The sequence below is a fragment of the Equus asinus genome, chromosome 8, assembly GCF_041296235.1.
Source record: "Equus asinus isolate D_3611 breed Donkey chromosome 8, EquAss-T2T_v2, whole genome shotgun sequence".
Taxonomy (NCBI): Eukaryota; Metazoa; Chordata; class Mammalia; order Perissodactyla; family Equidae; genus Equus; species Equus asinus.
Genome location: NC_091797.1, coordinates 480,423 through 507,207, shown reverse-complemented (window position 1 = coordinate 507,207; position 26,785 = coordinate 480,423). Strand labels below are relative to the sequence as shown.

Here is a 26,785-nt window from a genome sequence, read left to right as displayed (position 1 = left end):
ATCAAGCTTTAGATAATCTTTCTATCATTCTATGTTATGTATATACATCTGCTCTACAAAGGTTTTAAAGCTTTTGAAAAGTTACAATAAGCCGCATGCTGCATTAAAGGCATAGTATCTGTTCTGGAGTTTTGACACATGGCAGGTACTCAGTCAACAACTGTTGAGTGAACTGATGAATGAAGGAATTCTCATAAAAGAACAAGATAGAGTTCTCGTCTACACTCAAGTACAATTAGCCATGACCCGGTTAACAACTGTAGGACTAAACTCTGAGAGGCCCACCCAGGGGCCTGGGGAGGGCTGGGGAGGATGGCCCAGCTTCGGCTCTGGGTGAGACATGGTCTGCCAGACAGTAATTATTCATTAAGTCTCACGGTAGGCCTTGCACCAGGAGGCTCTCCAGTGCACGTCACACAGTGCCCTTCAGGAATGGCCAGTCAAGAGGACCCCTGAGGTTGAGTGAGCGGGCAGCTAGGTAGCTGGCAGTGTGGAAGTCGTTGAACCAATCATGGAACTCCAGTCACCATTTTCAGACCCAGCGTCAAGAGTTTAACTCCTGGAGGTGACTGATAAGAATGAAGCTGAGATTTTCCCATGCCAGGGTGTTGGTCAACAGTGAAAGTGATGAGGATTTTAGGCTGGTTACTTTTAAAACTGCAGATGAGAAGGGGGCTCTGAGGAGTGGAATTTGCTTGCCCTTTGATGAGAGACATTTGCATTTGTGAAGGAAGTCTCCATCTGTGGGTAGTGCCTCCCTCTCTGCACTAGGAGGAAGGGGGAATGGCCTTATCTCTGGGAACTCTCAATGGGGAAGGCAGGGAGTTAAGTTGTTTACTGTCTGGCAACCTCATGTAACTGACCCCCCTCCAACATCCTCCTTTGTCTTTAGCTGAAGATAATATTTAAGCTGTGGCTTCTGCCATTTACTTAAGCTGGTTTGATTCTTATCTAAAAGTTATAGGACCACCCAATAACCAGAACCTACCGGCACTGATATCATTTTAACAACTTTTTTACATATTCTTTCCTTGTCCTGTAAAGCAATAACTCACATACCTATGCCTTAAATGTAGCCCTACCCTCAACTCATTTTTGCAGCAGTAGCTCTGACTGCCCATGGGTCCTGTCCCCATGCTATTCCACACTATTCTCTAAATAAAAGAGCACTACTGCCAGACCTTGAGAGTCCAAGAAATCTTTCTTTTGACTCCTCTGCTCACCGAACCCACATCAAAAGGAATTTAAGTCCAGAAATGACTGTGACCCAGGCACCTGAGTTGAAGCCCTGGTGGGCCCATGACCTTCCCTTGCGTTGCATGAGTAGATGACCCTGGTTGTCTGTACATGTTGCTGGGCAATACTCTGAAGCACTGGATTGTGATTTTATCAATACATATTTATATGTTTATACACACACACACACACATCATACTCTTGGACCTAAAATATCCAAGCCGTGAAACATTAATTTGGAGCAGAAATGTCATTATTCTGAGTAAGTGTGCTCCTGTGGCACACCACATGAAGAAAGCAACGGGAGTTCAAGAACTCAGAGAGGTGCTTCTCACAGGAGGAGCTGTCACAGAGATCCAGAATCCCAGTTCTGCCCATTGAAGGCTTTATGGAGCCCACAGACCTCCCTGTCCCACGACCCCTGACATAAGACTCATCAGGAGGCAGGTTACCCCACCACCCCAAAGCAGAGCGTTCCTGTGAAACCTTTCATAAGCCCAAATGGCAGAAAGCGAAGGAGCACTTACCATTAATTGATGTGGGAAACGTTCCTGAGCTTCCCCAGACCCAGACTGCCGGCCATCACAGTACAGGCTAGGAACCAGATGCTCAGACATCTGGGGGATGGTGAAGCTGGGGGATGGTGGGGGAGGGAGTGCGCGGTGCTGGGGGCCGCCGCCCTGGAACGCCCACTGCAAACAAACGCGCAGGCTGTTTCCAATTGCCTCATAAAACCAAAAATCCTCTTCTGATTTTTCTGGGTTAGTGAGAACAGGTACTAAGGCAGATCCCTCAGAGAAGTGACTTGTCCTAAAGTGAGCTTTCCGCTAGGCAGGCCGGAAACCTGCACTCCTAGCTGCAGCCGGGAAGTTTCTGCTCCTCCAAATGTTCCCACGTGTCCAGAACCCAGAACGAGGCATCCTGAAGACAGCCCCTGAGAACCCTCAGACAACCCTTCCTTACGATGCAGCCCGGGACTCACAGTCTGGGATCCACAGCTGCTGGGTCACGAATTGTCTGAGTGTCTGTGACCCTAGACACACTGTGCAAAATTATAGGGGTGCTTTTCAGGCTTTTTCTAAGATTGACACCAAATTCTCAGACCTCTGTCATCCACAGAACCTTCAGAATCACAAATTCACAGATACTTTAGTGGTGAGTTCAGACCGATCGCCAGACATCTAGAGTATCACACACATCTGGATATAACACACATCTGGATATCACACACATCTGGATATCACACACATCTGGAGTATCACCAGACATCGGGAGTATCACACACATCTGGAGTATCACACACATCTGGATATCACACACATCTGGAGTATCACACACATCTGGATATCACACACATCTGGAGTATCACACACATCTTGGAGTGAGAGAACGCAGCGTCCATCAGCATCTGAATATTGCTGTCAGAAGTATCGTAACATCTAAAGCTGTACACATTTTGGTTTACTTTGCCTAATTATACCTACAAACTTTGATGAAGTATCATAAAATAATGAAGGAATGCAAAGCCTGGTATATTATCAGATATGGTTGCCTTCATTTGCTTTTAAACTTCACAAATTGTTCACCTGAAAGTTATCCTCTGCAAAACTTGAAGATTTGCTTCTGGGTTATCTCAAGGTTTACCCATAAAAAGCACAGTCTTTTGCAAGTTCATATTTCTAAAATTTTTATGTTTCTGCTAAATTTAAGTTAAATGTTAAAAATTTCAGAAGCTAATCTTTCAGAAAATTGATCAGCTATTATTTTCAAGCTGCAGGCTGAGTCACAAATGGCAGCTGTGGTAAATCTCGATAGGCACGAACATCAGTGGCATCCATGGGCACTGACTGTGGGCCGGGCCCTGCCAAGGCCTTCACGTGAGCGATTTCATTTAATCCTCACAAAGTCCGATAATAAGGATATTATTATGCCCACTTTAAACGTGAAACAAATGAAGACAGAGAAATTCAGTGACTCAGCCAGGAACCAGGATCCCACAGCTCAGATTTTTCTGAGTCCAAATCACCATACCCTGACCAGTTTAGAACTAATTTATTGGTAATTATTGCTCCACTTTCAATACTCATCGCCCAACATTGGGTCTTGTGGCCACCAGTTTTTTCCTCATTTTTAATCTTTCCATTCACATCAGGAAATATCTTTTTCCTGAAAACAATTCTCAACTTTGTCCCTCTTTTTCTCAAAAGGCAGCAGTCTTACATACAAAATAACAAGCAAAAACAAAACCATAAACTTTGAAAATACACTAATGCCTTATATTATATCTCGTCAACATTTTAGACAACAGACCAAAGAAGAAACCAAAATGCAAAACTTCTTGGTTGCAACCCCACTTTCCCTCTGTCTTCAGAACACATGCCTCTCCCACAAAACGCCTCCTTTCACTGTCACGGTTCCCACACGAGGTCCAAGGTCTCTGTTGCATTCTGATCCTTCCCACAACCTGAGCGGCCCCCGTGGAGACCTCGGCAGCAGGACCCCGCCTGTCACGGCCCCTCCTGTGGCCTCAGGCCCCAGTCTCAGCATTTTCTGGCCGTGCCCCCCAAAGGCAGGAGGTGTTGCCCTAAGTAGCCCAAACAAGCAGCACTACTCTTTAAGGTGTTGGTTTTCAAAAATAATGTTACCAGCCTTTCTGTTGATATAACTTTGTTTGGAAGCATCATATAAGAGTGAAAAAGACACCTCTGGTTACACTCCAGGACGTCCCCACCCTGTGACTTGGGACCGGTCCCCTGAAGCTCTAGACAGCACCCTCCAAAACTGGAATGTTTGACAGATGTCGGCTTTTGTCATGAAAATACAACACAGCTTTTCCTGGCTGATCTGGTCCTTCCTCAGCCTTTCCCAATAAATAAAATCAAACAAAAATGTGTCATTTACCCAACACTCATCTTCCTTGTAGGTAAAACTAAACATGAAAATGCGTTTTGTTAAAGTGGAACTTTTTTTGCAATATTAGAAATAAGAAATGACAGTTTTTATTAAAAATGTTCTGAAACTACTGAGTAAAATCAATGGAAGTTATCCAAGTTGTCTCAGACCTCACAAATGACAGTGAAACACTGTCAGCTGAAACTGCAGCTCAGGTCACCCAGTTCCTGCTCAGACGCGCCTTAGGGCCTGTGGGAGCACCTGTGGGAGGACCTGTGGGAGCATCTGTGGGAGCACCTGTGGGAGGACCTGTGGGAAGGGTTGTGGGAGGGGCTGTGGGAGGACCTGTGGGAAGGGCTGTGGAGGACCTGTGGGAGGGGCTGTGGGAGGACCTGTGGGAAGGGCTGTGGAGGACCTGTGGGAGGGGCTGTGGGAGGACCTGTGGGAGGGGCTGTGGCAGAACCTATGGGAGCACCTGTGGGAAGGGTTGTGGGAGGGGCTGTGGGAGGGGCTGTGGGAGGACCTGTGGGAGGGGCTGTGGGAGGGGCTGTGGGAGGACCTGTGGGAGGACCTGTGGGAGAGGCTGTGGGTGGGGCTGTGGCAGCACCTATGGGAGCACCTGTGGGAGAGGCTGTGGGAGGGGCTGTGGGAGGGGCTGTGGGAGGACCTGTGGGAGAGGCTGTGGGAGGACCTGTGGGAGGGCCTGTGGGAGGACCTGTGGGAGAGGCTGTGGGAGGGGCTGTGGGAGAGGCTGTGGGAGGACCTGTGGGAGAGGCTGTGGGAGGGGCTGTGGGAGGGGCTGTGGGAGGACCTGTGGGAGAGGCTGTGGGAGGGGCTGTGGGAGGGCCTGTGTCTTCTTAGAACCTTCCTTAATTCAGATGTCTACAACCCTAGAATCACTATCTCCACTCCCTCATCTTCTCTTCTTTCCTGCCCACTCTGACCCGATTTCTATTTCCACAATTCTGCAAGAAAACAAAAATCAGAGGCAACAACTGCTTCCTCAAATGACCTCCTTGTTGCCAAATCCAAAATTCTCATCTCATGCGCTCTCTCTCCAGCATGCCCACTGAAGCTCTTTCCGGCTCCTGTGGCAGTGACTCTCAGTGCTTACCCAGCTCGCTCTTTTCATCTCCCTCCCTCTCCTTGCTTCCACACCTGAAGGCTCCTGACTATCAGGGGTGGATCCACAGGCCTCTTCCTTTTTAAGCCAATCTACCTATTTTCCCAGGTAATCTGATCTCCGCTATCACTTTCATCTGATATATACATATAATGTATGTATCTAGGCTGTTGATTCTCAAATTTAGAATCCTAGCTCCTTCTTGAGCTGCAGATCCACATATACAACTGGACATGTCATTGGACTGTCTCAACAGGCATGCCAAACTTAACACAAAATTGAACTCCATGCCTGCCCCTTCCCCAATGGCCTTCCCAGATGTCTCTCCCAGTTCAGTGAATGGCAGCACCACCCACCAGACAATGGTGCCTGAGAGCTGCAGGCTGGGTCGACATCCGTCCACAGATTGGCAGCTGTCACTAACCTCCAACACAGACACTTCATCTTTGAACTCCCAGCTTGAAACAGTGTGAACCATGCATCGGTGCTCAATCCACACTGTTTGTTCATTAAACTGAACTAATGCCATGTGTTTTTCTGAAAGTGGAAATAGCAACACGTGGAGTTTCTCGCTTAGCATTCCTCAGCAGCTCCCGATGTCAGTCAGGACAGAATCTGCAGTTCCGGCTGACACTCTCAGCTGTGGAGTCCCTGCTTTCTTCTCCACCCACCTCCTCACCATCACACCTTCAAAAGCACCCTGGGCTCCAGTGGAATCCAACTACTTATCAGTCCCAAGGGGTGATCAGCTCTCAAAATTTACATTTTCTCCAATGTTTCCTCTTCGAATACCCGGCTCTCACATCTTCACCAAAGGCCAGTTATTTCTCAGGACTTGGCTCAGCCATTGCATTCTTCAGGAAACCCTCTGCAGTTCCCACAACGTCCTGGACACAACCCCTGTGAACTCCTCACACAGTGTAATCACATGTCCATTTATCCCCCCACCAGGCCAGGCACTTGGCCGGCCTCAGGACCGTCCTTCATCCCGCAGCTCTCCAGCGAGCACAGCACCCACGACTGACGAGTGCTTGCTGGAGACATGACTGGTTTTTGGGAGATTCATGAAAGATGCTTTCTCAACTCCACTTTGAATAGGTTCTGGTAAAACGTCAGCACCACTAGGGGGCACAGAATTGTAACAGAATTTTCCAGGACACTAGCTCAAAGGAGATGTTTCTCTTCTGTATCAAGCTCTTCACACAGTTTCTAAACACATGGGTCTTAAAAAGATCAAATAACTGTATTCAAATTACTCCCAGAAAGAAGTGTTTTAGTTGGCTGAAAGAAAGACAGTTGAGCTGCCATACTAACGTGTCAGAGAAAGTAAAACTAGGAATAGCCAAATACAGCAAACAGGGTTTTATGAATAAAACCGAAGATAGTGTGAGGAAAAAGATCAAAATGTGAATACAATTTCAAGAAGCTGATACTACAAGATTTGGGACCGTGTTAAAATTTTCCACACAAGAAAGCATCCATACAGAGACACCCAACCAGTATCGACACAGGGAGAGCAAACGGCATTTTCCTTGCATCACCTGCATCGAAGGCGCAGCACAGAAAAAGCTAATTACAAGCTTCGTCTCCCAGTGAACTCTGCCTTCTGAGGGGGTCGGGGGAATGAGGACCCGCGGAGGCCCGGGGTGAACGCCCCTTCACGTGCTCTTGTCCCCAGGCCGCTGCGTGGAAGGGACCCCGCCGGGGAGGCGAGGCTGCTCCCCGCCCCTGCCACTAGCCGCTGTGCACGCGCTCTCTAACCCCAGGTCACCCTGGAAGGAGGGTCCCAAAGGTCCCTCCCAGCCTAAGCGGCTGCTGTCGCCGAATCTGACTTCTGGGAAGCTTCCTCAGCACCATGGGTTCCCGAATATCAGAATATCACCGCCGCGCCCCAGGGAAGCGCCCCTGCGAAGTTAAGAGCTGGTCTCCTCCCAGGAAACTTTCTGCCTGCGCCCGGGGGCGGCACGGAGGTGAAAGTGACCCCACCGTAGCCGAGGCCGTCAAAGTCCGCAGGCGAGAAAAACGCTCGGTTAAGAGGAAATGGTGCTCGTTTTCCCTCCTGCAGAAAAGCCAAGGTTTTCGAATTTAAAGCGTGCACGCGAGTCATTTTCAGTCTCGAGATCTTTCACCCCGAAAGTCCCGGCTCCGAAACTCCGCGGGGACCTGAGAACGCCAGGCACGCCGCCCCCACCCCCGGGCCCGCGCGCTGGGTGGCAGCGCAGGCTCCGGAGCATCTGCCTGACCGCGGGCGCGGACCCGCGCGCTCGCACCTGCGCCGGCGAGGGAGTCTCGGGATCCAGACGGACTGGGGCGCGGTGGTCGGCGCACCGGCAGCGGGAGCATGAGCGGCTCCGAGTCTTGCCCGTGCCGAGGGGCTCGGGGAAAGGAAGGAGGGAGGCGGGGCCCTGCCGGCGGCCGGGAGCCGGCCAGAGGGCTTCACGCCAATAACAGCGATGACAAGGGAAAGTAACAGTAAAGCCTTTAGGTGGAGCCACTGCCAGAGGCAGAAAGTCGCTGCCGGGCGCGAGGGCAGGAGGGAGGTGGGAGCGCGTCCATCCCGGGGGCGGAGACTCTCGCCTGGGGGTGCCTCGGCTTTGGGCTTCTGGAAGGAAGAGGCGCAGGGAGTGACTACCTCGGCACCGTCTGCTCTGGCGCATGGTGGAACCTTGCTCTTCCTGCGGTTGAACTTGACTATCGCTGTCTTTCACTTTAGGGGTGTGGGGGTCCACTCTGTCGGGAGAAGTCCCCAAGCCTGGCTTCCTTCCCGTCCCCCGCGCCGCCTGTGAGGTCCTGCTGCTACGCGGGGAGCTGCAGGCCCGAGGCTGCCGCGTGTCAGAGCTGGGGGACCCGCCGGTGCCGACTCGAGACACGTCTCTCCCTGCGGAAGTCACAGCAGGCGGGGACCCGAGGAGCCAGCGTCCCGGCCCTCCACCCTTTAGGACTTTTCTCCCAGACACTGGGGCCACTGCCGAGTCTTCGCCGTTTTATGACTTTCTGGGACTTAAATGGAAATTTCTTGACGGAGGGAAACCGGCTCATTCTCGCGCGCTTCGCGCCGCGGTCAGGCGAGGCCCCGGCACTCGTTAAGCGCAGAGGACCCGCTTCGGGGTCTTGGCGGCACCCTCACAGTCCCCCCGGGCGCGGAACGATGTCCAGGTCCTCGTGGGCTCGCCGTCTTACGCGCGGATGGAAAGTCGCAGCCCGCAGGCGGGAGTGAGCCGCGCGGAGGTGCCGGGTCCCCGCCTCGCCGCCGCGGCAGCCGGGTCCCGCGGGTCCGCGCCCTCCAGAGCCGAGGACTCGCCGCCACGCGGACCGCGCGCCCGCCGGGGCAGCTGTACCTGAAGGGCCTGGCCGGGCAGGGCCGTCCGCTCCCACCCCTCGCGGAAGGAGGGCAGGACGGGGCGCGGCAGCGTAGGGCGGAGAGAGCAGCGACCTGCATCTCCAGTTTCTCCCCAGGGCAAGAGGCGGACTTAAGCTTCCGGAGCTCGAAAGCCCCAGGGAGAACCGAACCAAACTCCAGCCTCGGAGCCCGGTCTCCGCCGGGGAGGGGGGCGCACGCAGTCTGGGAGTGGGGAGCGGAGCGAGGGAAGAAGGGGGAGCCTGGGGCTGGGTGTGCGCGCGTGGGAGCGCGCCTCCGAGCGCCCCGCACTCCCCCGCGCCAGCCCCGGGGCGCTTCGGAAGGAGCGAGCGGGAGCCGCGGGAATAAGAGGGAGCAAGAGAAGCCCTCGCCGAGCGCCCCAGACAGGTCCTGATTTCGAATTCGGAGCTGAAGGCTACCAGAAACTGGGACTCCTTTGCCTCTGGCGCACCCCCTCGCCCGGCGGTTAGCTGGCTGCACGCGCCCCGCCCGTCCCGGAGGTCGTGGGCCGGCGGGCGCCCCGTCGGCCGCGGCTTCCTGCTCGCACCCCGCCGGCGCGCATGAGGCCGCTGCCCCCGCCGCAGGCACCGGCGCGCCCCTCGCGGTGCCGGTGGTGATGCCATGCCCCGCCGCCACGCGGGAGGGGACGAGGGCGGCGCCGCCGGGCTCTGGGCGCAGAGCGGCGCGGCAGCGGCGGCGCGCGGGGGGCGCCCAGGCGGCGGCATGAAGGATGTGGAGTCGGGCCGGGGCGGGGTGCTGCTGAGCTCGGCGGCCGCCGGCGGCGACGGGCTGCTGCTGCTGGGCACCCGCGCGGCCGCACTAGGCGGCGGCGGCCGGAGGGAGAGCCGGCGGGGCAAGCAGGGCGCCCGGATGAGCCTGCTGGGGAAGCCGCTCTCCTACACCAGCGGCCAGAGCTGCCGGCGCAACGTCAAGTACCGGCGGGTGCAGAACTACCTGTACAACGTGCTGGAGAGACCCCGCGGCTGGGCGTTCATCTACCACGCGTTCGTGTGAGTACCCCCGTCCCCGCGCGACCGCTCCGGGACCCGTGTGCCTGGCGCCCTGGCTCGGCGCGCGCGCACACACAGGCACCACACGCGCAGACACAGACACGCACACACACCACACGAGCATACACAGACACGCACACACGCGCGCACACACACCCCACATGCGCGCGCGCACGTGGCGGCTGTATTTCTCGGCACGTGTTTGTGGTCTGCCCCCTGGAGCCCTCCACCTCGCTCAGCCCCACCTCTCCCACCGCAGGCTGCACCTTCTCCCGAGCGCACCCGGGGGGCTGCCCGGCAGCCATAGGCACCAAAGGGAGAGCCGGGCAGACGCGGACTCAGGCTGCGCGGATAATTGGGAGTGATTAGGTCCCGAGAGACGTCAGCCTTGACCGAGGAGGGCGCCCGGGAGCTGGGAAAGGCAGAGGGAGGCGTGCGCGTGTGTGGAGCTAATGAGCGTGTGTCGGAGCGGGCAGGAGGTGATGGCGGGGAGGGCGCGTGGAGAGGGAGACGGAGGGCCTGCTCCTCAGCCCTGGAGGCGGAGCTGGGGAGGCCGCTACCGATTTGGTGGGGAGAGCCCGGAAGCACGCCTCTCCGCCACCTCAGCCGCCACTAACGGAAAATCTGTCAGCGCGCGTAGCCTTCCTGCTCGGAGGTGGCCCGGGTCTGGGAGAGGCGCGCGGCCGGCGAGGTGGCACGGGGCCCGGGCGCACGGACGCGCCGGCCGGCGGTGGGGCAGGGGCGTCTGCGCGGAGTCAGCCTGCGCCGTCCCGCAGAGGGTGCTCAACGAGGAAACGAGTGTTTATTTTTCTTTGAGGCTTTTAAAACCTTCCAGTGGCTGTAAGGTTTGCCACTTTCCCCCACCGTGTCCATTCATACAGTCTCCTGGGAGTTACCTTTATCTGGGCATTTTCAGATGCGTGACACCCGGTGTAATTCTTTTCCTTTTTTCCTTCTTTTTCTCCTCTCCTTTGAGTTTTTTGTTTTTGTTTTTGTTTGCTTCTTTATGGTAAAATGAAACATAAAGACATCAGCGTTAGGAGACCCTGGAGAGCGTTGCCGGCGCTCACTGACAGGTTCCTTGTTTCCTAGTAAAATAGGTTTTGAACACGTGGACTGAGTTTCTCTTAGAAATGAGGCATGTCATCCAAACCTAGTTCCCACCTGCCTTGGAGGATTGGCGTCAACACCAGAAACATTTTTTGAAATAACATGGAAGAAGGGGCTGGTTTTGTAAATAGGTGAACCTGGAATCTGACCAGTGGGAGTCAGGAAGTTGGTGGCGTCTCTAATCTGTGGGGCTCTGGTGTCTGGAAAATTTTACAGTCCCAGATTGTTGTGAACATGAGAATTAGGTAGAATATTCCAGTCAACTTTCCCTCTTACAGTGTACACAAAGAGAACGTTGTGTGGCATCATTATTACATCAGAAGGTATAATTTTATTATTCACTTAGGTAAGATTCACATTGATTTGGATGTGGCCACTGTAATAAATGATAGACTTAGAGAAACACTACTAATACTTTTCATGTTCATCACCCGCCTGAGTTGATATATAATTAATCCTATTACCTAATTAGCTTGATAAATTATTTTGACCTGTCGGATCTACTAACACATTTGGGGATAATGATCTGTGCTCAGTTTGGCAGCAAAATCCATGCTGTATGGAAAATGGTTTTTTTCCTCGAGTTTGCTCAGAATATTCATAGCTTTGAATGTACAATGTGCTGCCCTTTCCCACCTTTAGCTTTTGGTAAGTTGCACGCTGTACATTCAGAGGGGGTTGGGGACCACCACAGTTGGCTCTCAGCTTTGTGTTTCTGAGTGTTGCCCTGCAACGTGAAGAGGACTTCCCATAATGCAACATTTTATTTTCAATATGTTGGTGTTTAACAGGTTTTTATGGCCTTACAGAATTTTTAAATTTTGACAAATGATTTTTCAAGAGGTTCAAGTTTGGATAATTCTCTACTCACCAGGGTTTATCCGTCTATCAGTGTCTTTAGTGGTAAGATAAGAAGTGAATTATGTGCTTGCCAATATGATGTACTGATGGGAAGTTTCCATTGTACGTTTCTGGAGTCTGGAACCATAGTGCTGAGCCTTTAGATAGGGGGCTAGATCCACATTAGCATGAAGAGGGTTGGCGGTGTCCTCTTCGGGGAGTGTTCTGGACCATGGCGCTCACCCTCAGGGACAGGCCATCCTTGGCAATTGCTGCTTATGAGTTGAAATGAGCTTTAGAATAGCCGGACTTCACACATTAAATTAATAAAGGAAATTCACTTTGAGCTATAAGTCTAACAAGACCGTTAATAATAAAGGAAATTATAAGAAAACAATTTCTAAAGTGGTATAGCTAACTATTTCCCTGCCAGCCTGGGAATCCCCAAATCTCACTTTAATAACAGTTTTTGTAGCACATTAAGGTTCTTGCCAAGAACAAGTGCACTGTGATTAATGAGGTACTTCAGGAATGGATTTACATGCCTGACCCGTGTTTTCATTGCCAAGAGCAAGAAAAGAATAGTGTGTTTAAAGTTATGTTTCAGGTAAAGAAAAATTTCCATCAAATATGCAAAATCATTATTATAGTGGTATTCTGATGGTCTAAAGTGTGGTTTCAAGTGTGTGTATCCTAGCCTACTGATGAGCTGGGTGGTGAGAACAGGAGATGCCATACCTCAGGTGCTTTCTTCCGGTCTTTACAGCTAGTGGAGACCAGGACAGTCCCTTCCCTTCCTGTCCTTTAGGGTTTACCCAACAGCTGTGCCTCGTTCCTCTCTTAAGCTGTTCTTCAGTTTAAGAGATGAGCTATTCTCTTAACAGGAGATGGCATATTTCTTTGAATGTTGTTTGTCCGTGTTCAATTCCTCCTCTCTTTAGGAAAAGTTTAGAAGAATGGTGATTGTAGAGGAATGCGTGATGGGCTCTGCGTGTAGGTTTGCGTTGATGTAGTGGCTGTGGCTTTGAGAGACCACACAGGAAACAGTGTGGTGGATACGTGGATCTCCTCTCTTGTCCTGTGTCTCTCTGACTGGTGTAATGCCATGGAATGGAATTTATAGTTATTTTAAACTAGAAGAAATCGTCCAGTCACCCAAGCTAGGGACCTGGATGTCATCCTCGACATCTTCATTTTTTTCTCAGTTGCTCCCTCTGGCCGTCCAAATCATCATTAAATTCTGCGTGTCCACTTTATAAGTACTTTTTGGGTCTGTTCTTCCCTTTGCCGCGGCCACTCCCCATGTCTTCCATGGGATCATTCACAGGACCCTCCTGCTTAGTCATCAGCTCCTGTTCTCAACCTTCAGCTCAGCGCTCTGACACCATGGGGTTCTCCTAAAATGCAAATGTATCAGATCATCCCCTTGCCTGTAGTCTTTCCATGACACTTCAGCATCTACTCATACATTCATTCATTTGTCCATCTGCAGACATTTGAGTGTCCGCTTGTGCTAATTCACAAATTAATAAGGCAAAGGCCCCCACTCTCAGGCAGGGAAAAGATGCCAGCATGGGCTGACCAGGTGTGGAACAGCGCTGTTCTAGAGGTGAAGTACAGAGTGGCTTGGGCAGAGAGGAGGTGGGGATGAGGGCAGAAAGGTCAGCACAGGCTGCAAAGGGGAGGTGAGGCATGAGCTGAGTTTGACAAATGAGTAATTAATTTTCGCATAGAAAAGGAAGGAGGAATGAGCTATCTTGACAGAGAAAACGGCTTAGGCAGAGGTAGGAAATGTCAAGTCAATGTAGTCATTCTAAGTGCTGTGAAGTATGTGCAGGATGAGGAGAGATGGCCTCCAGTGCCGGCCGTGGAAGCTGTTCATTATCCTGGAGATAGCAGTGGTCACTGAATGGCCATCATCAGAGGAACGATGTAATCAGATATGAATTTTGGGAAGATGTCTGTTGTCAGTTTGGTAAATGGATTGGAGGGTACAAAATGGAACAGTGTGGCCTGTAAGAAGATGTTAGCAGTTGCCCAATTTTTCCATTCATTCTTGTATTCTTTTATCCATAAATTCATTCTAGAAATGTCTGTGGACTGTCTACCATGTGACATGGACTGTTCTAGAAAGGTGAGAGATGATCACCTAAGGAACTTAGGCAGCAACTTGGGGATAAGAAGGAGGAGTTTAATTACAGAGCGCGATGTAGGCAGAATTAGCAGATTGTTCTCACCTGTCTGACGTGTGGTGTGAGAAGGATGATCCTGGCTTGGGTGAACTGGGAATGGAAGTACCACTCCCTAATATGTGGAACAAAGGTGAGGGGTCCATGTCGGGGGCAATATGAGTTCAGATTTTGGCTTGTTGAGTTTCAGATGTTTGTAAGACATTTAGGTGGAAATCCTAAGTGGTAAAAACACAATAGTGAACCAGACACACTCAGTCTCTTTCCGTTGAGTCTTGGATTAGCAACCAGAACCATTTCTGGCATGTAGAGAGCACTTGATGAAATGTTTTTGGATGGATGAATGCATTTAGAAATCTAGAGCTTAATCTAGATACCTAGATGAGATATTTAGATCTGGAAGCCTCCTGTAGTTTCATGGTAGTTAGAGCAATGAACAGCATGAGTGAGCCAGCCCGGAGCTGCAGAGTGAGATGAAGACAGATGGAGGACAGAGTCTGGGGAACACCAACATCCATCAGTGGATGGAAGAGTGAGAGCCCACGGAAAAACCCTGGGGAACATGACAGGGCAACCGAAAGGCCAAGGAAAACGCTAGGAGACCTTATTTTCAGGAACCAGGTTGTGGTGAGCAGTTCCACTGCTGCAGAAAGCACTAGAAAAGGTGTGTAAGATTTCACTGAATTGGTCATGAAGGAGGTCACTGATGGCCTTTGCTCCAGCACCTTCAGTGGAGGGATGAGGGTCATCAGTGTGATGTCAGTGGATGGGGGAGGGTTAAGAGTTGGGAAGGTGGAGACAGAAGTGTGAGTTAACCCCCCTTGGAACAGCTCACAAGACCCTCTATGGCATGATGTTCTCCCATCTTCTTACTTGACCCCAGCCTTACTGAGCTGCTCCGTTCTGTGGCCTTTGCCGGCATTGTTCTCTTGGGCTCCTCCCACTCCTTGCACTCTTGCTGTCCAACTCCTACCGTTTCTTCAAACCACAGATCAAGGATTGCTTCCTCTTGGGCACATCTCCCCCTGCAAGAATAATTTAGTGCCCTTTATCTCAGGTTCTGTGGGACTTGGGAATGTCACTGTAATGATGCTTGCCCCACTATGCTGTCATTGTGAGATACTTGATCTGTCTCTCCCACAAGAGGGTGAGCTTCCCTCACAGAAAATTTCCTCCCTATCTATGAATTGCAAGCATCCAAAGTGCCTGGTATCCAGCAGACCCTCAATAAATGCTTGCTTAATGATTAAGCGAGTAATTTTCCTTGGAAGCCTTCCATAGAGGAGTTTCAGAGTGAACCAAAGCTGAAGGAACTCCCAAGTCTGACTGATTTCTTAGAAGTAAGATAGTGATGATTCATTTAGAGGAGAAAGGCTTGAGGCTAGAAGTAGGAGATGATTACTTTGTTTCCAACTTTCCCACCCACTAGCTTTGTGACTTGGAATGAGTCATTTCACCCTTTTGGGCATCTGAATTGTTATCTGTGAAATGGGCACAACAGGGCCTGTGATGCAGCCAAGATGGTGGAGATACTGTGGATAGTCTAAAATATTATCTTAAAGAGAAGGAGTACTTGTGATAAGTGATCTGACCATCTTATCATTTCCCTTCCCCATCTCTGAGCTGCAGGGCCGCCTCCTAACCTCTGGGGAGGTCCCTGTGCCACATGGTAGCCAACGTGGTCCTTCCAAGACTTAAACAGAGCATCGCTCCTCTGCTGGAGCAGGAGTCTGTGTATTGCCTGTCTCTACCCACTTCCGCAAAGGCGGGGTCTCCTGTCTTGTTCTCTGCTGTATCATCAGCGCCCAGAACAGTATCTGCCACACAGAAGGTGCTCCATGCATACAGACTGATTCACTGACTGATACCCCGGATCTGCAAATTATCTACTGGTTCCTGGTGAAAGATGGAATTGTGCTCTCTTGACCATGCCTTGTGTCAGGACTCAATTAGACCCGATGAATGACTTTATTATTTACACATATATTCTATTCTGAATTAAGTCTACATCTGTAGAAATTGATGTTTGCATGTTATTTTTGCTCCTGTGTTCCTTAAAAATTGCTGATTTCCCTTAGATGGAGAGAGGCCTTGTTCAAGTTATACCGCTTCATACCATGCTAACATAGTAACATAAAGTGTTCCGTATCCCCTTCAAATGAAACTGTTTTCAGAAATTTAAACATACTTCAGCATGCGAGAATCATATTATGATTAGAAATGTTGAAAAGTATTAAAATATTAGTCTTGGGAATATTATGGCCTAAAAGAAATGAAACACAAGAAAAGAATATTTCAAAATGGAATTAAGTCTTGATATAAGAAACACTATCAACAAGGAGGGTAGTCAGCAGCCTAGTAATAATTGCTTGCAAAGAAGTGGTGCCAGTTTTAATTTTTAATTGCAAATGGCTATTTTGGCAGATGAAAATGCCAGCAGAGCATGTTTTATCCCAGCCCAGTGGTGTGAAACTACTTGAAGCCACAGCTCATAGATATGTTTAATGCTTGGTGGATGTTTCCACTTTAATTTTCTTTTTCTTCAACCATTTACAACAACGCTATTTGAAGTTTGATTTGGTTGCAACCTGGGAGACAGAATGGCCAAACAATTGCATTTTTTCATAATTATGGAAATTCTTTGATGGGTCTCAGAGTTTTATGTGATCTTTTTATCCTTTGTTATCCGTTTGTCTGAAGAATGTGTTTCCTAAATGTTATTGAAGTCATCTATTTCTAAACTTGAAAATACTTTGAACTTTTTCCATTTTATTCATATATATGTGCACACGTATATTCCATACAAACACTGGCTCCTTTAGCAGAAAACTTAGTGCAAATATTTACATTTTCCTTATTTTTGCTTCTCTAAAAGTAAATAAGACCTTTGAATAAAATGAAATTTAAAAATAAAAAGAATCTCGGGCCAGCTCTGGCGGCCTTGTGGTTAAGTGTAGAGTGCTCTGCTTCGGCGGCCTGGATTTGGTTCCCAGGTGCAGACCTACACCACTCGTGTGGCGATAGTGCCAAGCTGTGGCAGCAGCTCATGTACAAAAAAAGAGAAAAGAGGAGGATTAGTAGCGGATGTTAGCTCAGGGTGAATTTTCCTCAGCAAAAAAAAAAAGAAATAAAATGAAAAGAATCTTAAAGTTACTCTTGATAACATGCAGGTTATATCGTAATGTGGGAGATATTTAAGTTTGGGTGTACACAAAAAGAAACACATTCAACAAACTCAGTCCTGGAGTTTGCTGCTTCTGTTTATAATGCCTGTAAAGCGATCTGGAATCTCTTTCCTTCCTCACTCAGTGGCAGGATGATCTTTTATAGTTATCTTGTTATAATTTCTCTTTTCTTCTTTTTAGTAGTTAATTCGGTTTAATATTTATCTAGCAGCCATTATGTGTACCAGTTACTGTTCTAGACTGTGCTGGAGGTCCAAGAAAGGGAACGAGGTGGACCTTGACCTCAAGCAAATTTCACTGGGGAATGTGATTAGATTTGGATTCAGGGATCCACTTTACTGACTTGACGGCTATGAGCAAGTTGCTTCCAGTACTATCTACCATCTGTAAAATAGGCATAATAATATTACATCAAGATGTTACAATATTTTACAAATATATATATGTAATCACTCTTAGCATGGTGACTGTTATTGAAACTGGATAGAAATATAGAGATTAAAAAAAAGAGAGGGAGAATGTGGTGGAGGGCTGTATCGCTGTGTTCAAGTCCAGGATTTTGTCCTGTAGGTGACAGGCAGGCTCTGAGGTGGGTGGGGTTTAGGCAGGTAACAGTGTCGTTGAATTTCCATTTTAGGTTGATCCCTCTGCCAGCTCTGTGAATGATGGCTTGAAGGGGACAAGCTGGAGTAGGAGGTCTGTTCTGAAACTGTTGTTCCAGCTTGGCAAGAGATAATTAGATCTTGGTCTGGGGCAATGGTAGGAGAGATGGAGAAAAAATAGGACAATGGAGTTGAAATGTATAGTGAAGGACTGAGTGTAGAAGATGAAAAAGAGGGACACATTTGTTATTTCCAGATTCCTGGTTTGGGTCGTTGGGTCGACAGTAGAGCCATTAACTGAGATCAAGAATACAGGTGGAACAACAGGTGGAGGGAAATGTTGGGGGTGATAAATGAGGTTAGCTTTGGAGATGCTGAGCTTTCATTGGCTGCGGGACTTCCAACTGTGTGTCAAGATTTAAAAGACATGAAAGTACAGACAGGAGTTACAGCCACAAGGAGAGCATGTAAAGAGAGGGGGCAATAGCTCAAGGATGGGAACCTGGGGATTGCCAACATGTGCGGGGTAAGCAGCGGAAAAGGAGAAGGAAGTGGACTAGACACTGAGATAAAAGGAAGCACCAGAAAAAAGAAACCAAGTGGTCATGGGACCAAGGATATCGAGAGAGTTTCAGTGATGAAACTGTGAACTGTAGTTTCATGCAGTGTCAACTCTGAAGTGTAGACAGTGGTTTAGTAAGATGAGGACCTAGGGGTGACCACTGGATCTGGCAGCGTGGAAGTCTTCAGTGATTTTGTACCCTCACCAATGTTCACCTTCAGTGAAGGGGCGAGGGCAGAGGCCAGCACGCTGTTGCCTGAGAAACGAATCAGAAGTGAAGAGAGGAAACCACGGATTAAGCCATATATTCAGTTAGTGTTGCAAGAATACAAAAAGAGAGATTGGACAGTAGCCAAGGGGAAATGCAAGACTAAGGGGAGAGCAAGAGGTATGAATTAAGGGAAAGAAGATTGTTTATCCCCAATAGTAGTCGTTTTAATTATTGATTATATGCTGGACATTGTTCTACCTGCTGCACACACGTTAACTCTCTTAATCGCCAGAATAGCCGAGGAGTCTCTATTAGTGTTATTATCTTCCTTTAACAGACCAGCACCGAGGGGAGAACTTCACTAACTTGCCCAAGGTCGGCCACTGAGTTAGTGGCATGACAGGGCTTTGAACCAGGGCAGGCCAGCTGAGAGCCATGCTCTGGGCCACCGTGTCTTGACTGTGGATGGCACCTGTGGGCCCAGGCGCCCCTATCAGATGGGCTGCCTTTGGGTCTTATATAGCTCTTAGCAATATAGCGTGTGCACAATAAATATTTGCTGAAAAAATAGATGGTAGTTAAAATCCTGTATCGCCCAGTATCAGAGAATTATGTAGGACTTAGTTGTTCCAGGGTTGTTTGTTTCTCCATCTTCCCGTGCTAACAGCTCATGTTCGCATTTCTCCATGAAGTTCTGATGGCTCTGGCTTCTTGCCTCACCTTTATTTACCTCTCATGGCTTTTACCATCTGGACCCTGTATTTTAGCCCTCATGACGTTCTTGCGTTATCTTCTAACTAGATCCTTTATCTAATTCTTCACAAATCCTTTGTGTCTAAAGAAACCAAACTACCTCCTTTTTGTATCTCCTATGGCATCAAGCCCGGGTTTTCACTCTTTATCTTTAATCAAAATTCAAGTAGTTTATTGCTACCAGTGGGACTATTCAAATGTTATAACTTTTTTTTCAAACAGGAATTTCCATTGGTTTAAATTGTGGAGCAACTTGTACTGAGGACCCAAATGGTAGTAATAACTTCTTAATACCATTTCTTATGAACATTAAATTCCTAATTCCTTGGTACTTCTTTGCAGAATACCTAAGATTCATTAAAAAATAGCAGCAATTGCTTCATTTAAGTTTCATAATGGCTGAACATAGAACCATTTGCTCCAAACTGATTTTACAAGATTTTCTTTCTTTAAACTAATAAACAAGCTCTTGTTTTCTTCACACTAGTGTGAATACATTCCCTTTTCCCTCCATGCTCCCCCCCCCCCCACACACACACATGCATTTTTCCTGGACATTTCTTTTTTTCCCTTTCCCTTTTGTCCATCATTCCCCCGCGCCCCCCCCCCCCCAAGTTAAATTACTCCTAGTTCTTTCTTCCTCTCTGTGCATCTGTCTTTCTGGAACAGTGTTTCTCCTCATTTCTTCTTACCAGGCTGTGTAATTTGATTTCTCTTCCTCTTAAAGCTGTCTGCTCTTAATCAAGAGACGCATTGACTCTGCAATTGCTTACAAGCTCCGAGTGTGCACCGCCTGAGTGGACCAGCTGCCTCATTCACACGGCACGCTGCAGGAATTTACAGAGGCCTCTGGGAAAACAGGGCACAGGGGTAGGAAACCCTACTTTCTTGGAGCTTTATTTAGGCTCAGGTTTCTTAGAAAATAGGGAGTGAAGCCTTAAAATTTCACTGAGGTTTTCTAATGTCTATCTATTATTTCTGAAATCTGGGAATACTCAGATTTTCAATGAATAATTTTTAAAAGATCACACTTTCCATTTTGGAAGTCGACTCCTGTATATAGTTGAGAAATTAATTGGAAATTATTCTTATTCCAGATGTAAATTTTATAGAAAAAGTCACGTTAAAGAAGTCTAAATACGTTTGTAACATACAGTTAAATAGCAGTTAAATTGAAAATATTTATCACAGTTGTTAAGTTTCCTTAGTCAGTGAGCCAAGAAATAGCTCTATGCTTTGGCAACAGAGAGCTGCATTTTCCTATGTAATTTGGAGGTTACAGCATGGACTCAAAATGCAAGTTGTCGTAGGAGCACGCATGAGACGGAAAACCTCCTGCGTGTTGTCCTGGCTGGGAGTTTCTCCAGAGTGCAGGACTTGTGAAAGCCACTCCACAGCCTCTGGGGAGCAGGACCGAGCTCAGGGCTCCCATTCCCTAAACTGTCGTCTCTCACCTGGTGACCTGGGGCTGCATGGAATTGAGGGTATGGACCCTTTGCCCCGTGTTTTGAGTCATTGGATATGCTTCTCATTTGTAAAGTTAGTCACGATTCTTTCATGTTTGTTCCATAACCCGACCTCATGCTCTGTGTACGGCCGTGGGTGAGTTGGAACCACAGAACCTGGACAGAAATAAACACAGCCTCTTCTCAAGCAGTTTTTATCCAGAAGGATGTTGGTTTACTATTTACTGAGCAACAACAGCCATCTCTCTGAGCCGATTTGGGATCAGAGCAGAAGTGGGCTCTTCCCAGGTGGCGTTTAGCTGTTGCTCCTTTGGCAGGATGTACGAAGTGGACTCCAGGGTCCCCACACAGGCAGCTCTGATCACCCGTCCTGTGGCCTCGTGGACACCTGTGGCAGAGGTTCAGCGGCCTGTGCAGGTAGCTGCCCTCCTCAGGGCGTTCCCACCAGAGACTAAACGTGGGAATCCCACTGATCACAGTAATTCCCAAAGAGTAGTGATTACACTAGTTCAACTAAATGTTCTAGTTAATAAAGCATTCTGAGTATGTTTAATTTGCTCCAAAGTATTTTTAAAAATAGGAAAGAAACCAATGCTCCTTCATAATACTTTATATGAGGATGTTATTTCTCCCCAAAATGTCTGAAGAACAATAAAGTAAACTAAAAGTTTGGAGTGTTTTTTTTGATCAAATGAAATGCCTGTTTATTTCCAATATACACTTTAAGTTTCTAATATTGTTAACTTTTTTATTCTAGTTCATGGAAGGAAAATGTTATACCCAGCCTTCCACTGGGCCTAGAATTAATTAACTAATTCATTCATTCTTTCATTAATTCAATATTTGAGTGCCGACCGCATGCCATGTCCTGGGAACGTGTTGGAAATACTCCTGCTCACTTGATTGACATTCTCCAGGCGTGTGGAAAATGGCTCTTCAACTGGAGCGTGGCCCTTCAGAGTTCAGGCATAAGGTCAGTAAGTGTAAGAATGTGTGTCCATCACCGTCCCGAAGGTGCTCTTGATCCATCTCCTTAAGCCACAGCCTAACCCTCAGATGTATTTCTGACCTAGATAGGCAGTCAGGTTAAGGAATTACAAGGTGAGATTAAATTTGTTTTAAATTTATGATAGCAGATGATAAAATCCTATAGTTCTGTTTTGTTCCATCAAATGGAAAATGTGGAGAAATTGGATGGCGGTACAGTGACTTTGAGGGAACCCATTTATAACCTTCAAGATAGGATCCTGAACCCAAGGGCTATCTGCTCTTCCCCATGCAGGCCTTGACAACTAGAAGAAATGACAGTCACTTTGTTTACGGGAAACATGGTACCAAGCTTGAACATTCAAATTGGCATCCAAGTTTTTCCCTAGAAGAAAGCCAGATAAAGTCCTTCACATTCAGATCCACCAAGGGATGAACACGATGAGCCCACAGGAGCCAGCTACCCCAGCCACACTGTCTCACTTCAGTCTTGCTCTGCCATGGCCCTGTGGACCTCCCACAGGCAGGACAGCAGACACACGAGGAGAGGGAAAGGGGGCCAGTCCTCACACTTGTGCCCATCGTGTTGACTTTGACATTCAGGCCACCAGATTGGACTGCCCATCTTCAGGGCCCATTGCTCCCTCATCTCGGTGGATGGGGATGGACGTCACTCCCCTGAAGGGAAGACGGCCCTTAGCAGAGAGATTCCCTTACACGGTCCTGGAGCTTTGCTTCCATTGCCGGACTTGGTGAGCTCCTTAGCCAATTACTGTTCCCAAACCAGTCGGGTCATGCTTCCCAGAGCTGTTTTCCAGACTCGTGGGTAAGGAGTTTTATTCCAGGCTTCAGGGCAGGAAGTGGATAATAAAAATAAGTTTATGGATGGCACTAGGTGAGGTAGCCTAGACAACCGTCAAAAGAACAGTCAGGAACTGTCACCTTGTGCTGGAGAAAACAGAATATTCCTCTAGTTCAGGGGTAAATGCCATCATTCACAATTGTAATCAATGAAAGGTCACAGTTTTTTCCTCCAAAAAAGGTTAAAGACAATTACCTGAATTTTTTTGTTTGGTTTCCTGTTGGTCCAGAGTCCCTTTCCACATTGCAATCTTAATAGATTTCCAAAGCACAGGATGATAATTTAAAGACCTATTCATAATGAATCTATTATGTGTTTTTTTATGCTTGCTCGAAGAGCCACATGTGAAGCTGGTGGTGACTCCAGAATACGTGTGTGGGTGTGATACAGCTTCACAGCATCAGGGCAAGTCAAGGGCCTGGCCAGGGGCCTGAGCTCTGCGGACACCAAGGCAGGGAGAAGGGGGGTGAAATCAGAGGGACAGCCAGAGTTCTCAGTCCTGGGTTAGTGTTTGACAAAAGTGATGAAAGAGTCAGAGTTTTCAAGGTTTCAGGCAAATGTGACTATGACCAAGCAGAAGTTGCTTAATTCTGTTTTAGGGAGAGGCAGGATGCACAAGTGAACATCTGACCTGTTTGGTTTTTGGGAGAGAAAGAGGGTTATTAGTTATCAATGTAGTGGTAATGGATAAAGAAATAATAAAGGAGCTGGGGAAATAATGTAAGGAGAGAGGGTTAGGGGATACTGGCATTTGGGTAGAAAAGAAGAGAAGCAGGGGTTTGTGAAAGACAGGAGAGAAAGATTAGGGCAATACAGCAACCATAGGAAGAGCAGTCTCAAAGAAGGATTGTATGGGGGAGAGAACCCTAAAGAAGAGAAATGAAGACAAATGTAAAAAGAGGAGCGGTGTTGAAAGCCGGGATAAAGGAGGAGAGGCCAGAGCCTGGAAGAAGATGCCGCGACAGGGGAGTGGAGCATGTGTGCCTTGTACCAGGGGGACTTCCAGTACCACAGGGAAAAAGTCAGGTCCTGGAGAAAGGATAACCCAAAATTACGTAGTGTGCAGGCACAGCAATCAACATCTCCCTGGCAGCCAGCAGGGTGAGGCGTGTTCCTGTAGGTACAGCCGGATGGGAGTCTGGGAGAGAGGGTGGGATCCAGAGCCTCCTGTGGGAGCGGAGGCCCCTTGAGGGATCCTGCCGTCCCTGGAAGAGAGGCTGATGGGGCAGAGCATCTGCAGAGTCTGAGAGAAGCCGGTGCTCGAGGGGGAAGGAGGACACCGGTCAGGCTGCTAATCGACGGTTAAAGGGCGAAGCTAGAGGGAGAATGGCCGGTCAGGGAGCGACAGAATACAAGTGAATCTTTCTTTGGTTCTCTAAGCAGCTGAGGTCTGTACAAATATAAGAGCCTGGAGAAAGGGCCCCCGAAGGGAAAGGTTAAACTGAGAGGAACAACGTCCTGGGAGAGGGGAGAGAGGGATTTGTGGTAAAGGAAGTTTGGGATGGCGGCTTTGGGGGAGATAAGGCAGCAGGAGGTGAATCATGGGTTCTTGACGACAGTACGGGTCTGCTGGAGCTCGGCCGGACCAGGCGGAAGACCCCATGTGGTTCTGAAAGCCTCTGGGCGGGGGCGTCTAGGGGAGTTAAAGCAGCAGATGGACCGAAGCCCAGAGCTGGTGACGGTGTCCAGGGTCCAGGGAGGAGAGACGCTGGAGAAGTCACACGCTGGACACGCTGACCTCGGGCCGCCACCAACCCCCGAGCACCAGCCCGTGCTCAGTGTGGAAGTGACGAGTGCAGACGCTCCTTACGTGACGGCTCGCACAAAAAATGGTAGTTTTTATATTCCCTTACCAAATACAGTCTCTCTGCCTCCGGCGGAGGACATGCTGCATAATAGGCACACGTAAAGATGTGTTTAATGAATAGATGAGTGAATAAACGAATTAACGTGACACATGACTGACTTCACAGCAGTGTTGGGTTGGTGCCGACATTATACGGCCAGGAATTTCTTGTTGTCTGTATGAGCTCTCTGAGCTTGGCCAAAGAGGTTTTTCTCGAAATCAGGAAATGTTTGATAATCTCTTTATTTTTGAATACATGGATAAAAGCACATTCTTAAAGCTTAAATTTGAAAAGGTCCTCAGGCCTCCTGCTTTGACACCTTTAAGCGATAGGATTATAGGATTTTGGAGCTGAAGGGGCTTCGGTGACCCGCTCTAGCAGGTCCTTGTTCAGGAAACCTGGATGGCGAAAACGGTAAGCGGCTGCCGAGGATCGGGCGCTCGCCGCTGGCCGGGCCCTCCCGTCGCCTCCAGAACTGACTCCAGTTCTGAGTCATGTCCACCCTCACGGTCCCCTCGTGAGATTCCCTGTGGTTTTAAAAAATGAATGGTGACATTCATCTCAAATGCTCTTGGTTGTTCAACTCTTAGATGAAGAATATTCTTTCAAAAAAGCATTTTAGTACCTTCTCACTCTGTATATTAACAGAGGAAATATTTCTTTTACAGATTCCTAAAAGCCAGCTAGAGATGTTAATTTCTATAACTTGTCTTTCTTCTAAAGAAGTCAAATTCTGAAGAAGGTGTCTCTTTGGGGGTTAAGACGTGTATTGACTTGCTCTTTAAAGCCTCTCATAAATGAATAGACCAAGGAAAAAGCAAATATATAGCACCTTCAGTTGCAGCACTGTGCTTTCTTTCCAGATATGAAAATTTTGTGAGAACTATCTCTAGAATTTGAGCACGTGGGAGGGGGAGTGGGAGCCTGCATGTAATGGTGTAAGGATTCCAGAAGCGTCTCTCCCTCCCCACCCGCCCCCACAATCTCATTGCACTTGGTAAATTCATTAGGGAAAAGTAAGTGTGTTGTGCTGTGTTGAACAGGCCTGGCACCCTGCACCTGCACCCAGGAGAGCCTGGGCCAGACAGTCAGACCGGGGCAGGAGCAGCGGGGGGAGGGGACCCCACCTTCTGAAAATCCTCGACCCCCCTTCCTGAGAGATGTGGTACATCCCTAGCTTTGCAAGTGCAAAATATGTTTTTTTTTTTTTTTTTAATGTGAATGGTTAAAACTAACTTGATCTTGGTTTCCACCCTCCTGGCCTTTCTTTGCCTGTATCTAACATGCATTTTGTGGTTGATATTATCATTGGAAAATTAATGGTTTCACTTATGAATTATGAGGAGAAAAGACTCTTGGTAGTCACTTACAGCTGCTGGCCCGTAAATGGCCATTTTTGGTCGGTTGTGCACACACGGAGAAGTGGATGTGTGCTGTGTGTGCTTCTTCGGGCATCTGCTCTTCAGCTGGGGAAATTTTGAGGCGGAGAAGTGACTTGGAGAAAACGAAGGGCTCGCATTTATTTTTACAAACAATTCTTTATGCCCTAAGCTGCTCCATCGAGACCCAGACACGGGGTGGGGGCGGTGGGCGGGGTGGAGGCAGGTGTAGGGGTGGCTGGGCTCTTGGGCACACAGCCATTGCTGCGTTTCCTCAGAGAAGGGCGGTTTGGTGCCCAGGATGAAGGGCACTTTACAGGGCCTTGCGTCCTCATGGAGCCGATTCGTTCACACATGCAGAGCAATCCCACCGGCCCCCAAGTAAAGGGACCCCTGACCCACGTCTGGGAGAGAGTCTGGTTATGTGACATTTGTTGGACATCCTCCCTGTGGTAGCCACTGCCCAGCCACACCCAACTCACAGCCACTTCCACACCCCGTGCAGCAGGATCTAGCCGGTAACAGTTTTGACGTCTCCTAAGGACAGCTGCAGCTTTTATACATTTGTTACAGAGGCCAGAATTTTCCTTGATCCAGAGATCTGTGTACTTTGCAAAGATGGAAGGACAAGAATGTTCTCTGAAGCATTGTTTTGCCATTAAAAAGACACAGAAACAACATAGACCTCTATCATTAGCAACTAGTTAAATCAGTGATGGCAAAGTTGTCCAAGGGAAAATGGTGGGTCCTTTGAAAAGAAGCATGTGAGTGTGCGTGACTTGGGATGGTGGGGTTTCCAACTTGAATTATTAGCTGGAAAAATCAAGGTATAAAACAGTGTTTGTAGTATACACAAGGATCTGCTATTGTAAATAAAAAAAAATACAGCGGATTCTCATTTTTCATGGTATTGACGGTCTGTAGAGTGACTGTGAACATGGAATTAGTGAAGGCCGAATCGTTGCCTCCAGCAGAAATGCAAGATTAGGTCCCTTGGAACCTCTGGTCCGTTTTTGTCAACTGATCAGCGCACAACCTTGTCTTATGTGTGTTTCTGTTTAAAGACGCGTTACTTGGTGTGCAGGTGATCCCTGGCAGTGAGCTCCCCGCCCAGGACACTGGAGCTCCTGTCTGCATCGTGCTTGTTTTGCACGTGTCTCCTCTGGAAGGCGT

At 48.5% G+C, this 26,785-nt stretch overlaps 2 protein-coding genes across 13 annotated transcripts in view; one reads left to right on the top strand and one right to left on the bottom strand.

Moving 5' to 3' along the window:
- LOC106838994 (uncharacterized) overlaps window positions 1-7,908 on the bottom strand; it is a 55,220-nt gene extending 47,312 nt beyond the window's left edge. For 2 of the 3 annotated variants that reach the window (XM_070514561.1, XM_044776993.2), the window contains exon 1: window positions 7,522-7,908. In XM_070514561.1, the coding sequence (XP_070370662.1) occupies window positions 7,522-7,908 (387 nt within the window). Of the gene's footprint in view, window positions 1-1,763; window positions 6,223-7,521 lie in introns of those variants that run through there. The other variant, XR_011504900.1, reaches the window with a different exon arrangement.
- Window positions 6,424-26,785, top strand: part of KCNQ5 (potassium voltage-gated channel subfamily Q member 5) — a 481,904-nt gene continuing 461,542 nt past the window's right edge. For all 10 annotated transcript variants that reach the window (XM_044776992.2, XM_044776991.2, XM_044776989.2 and 7 more), the window contains exon 1: window positions 6,424-9,619. In XM_044776992.2, coding sequence (XP_044632927.2) covers window positions 9,231-9,619 — 389 coding nt within the window. In that variant the 5' untranslated portion in view covers window positions 6,424-9,230. The remainder of the gene's footprint in view (window positions 9,620-26,785) is intronic.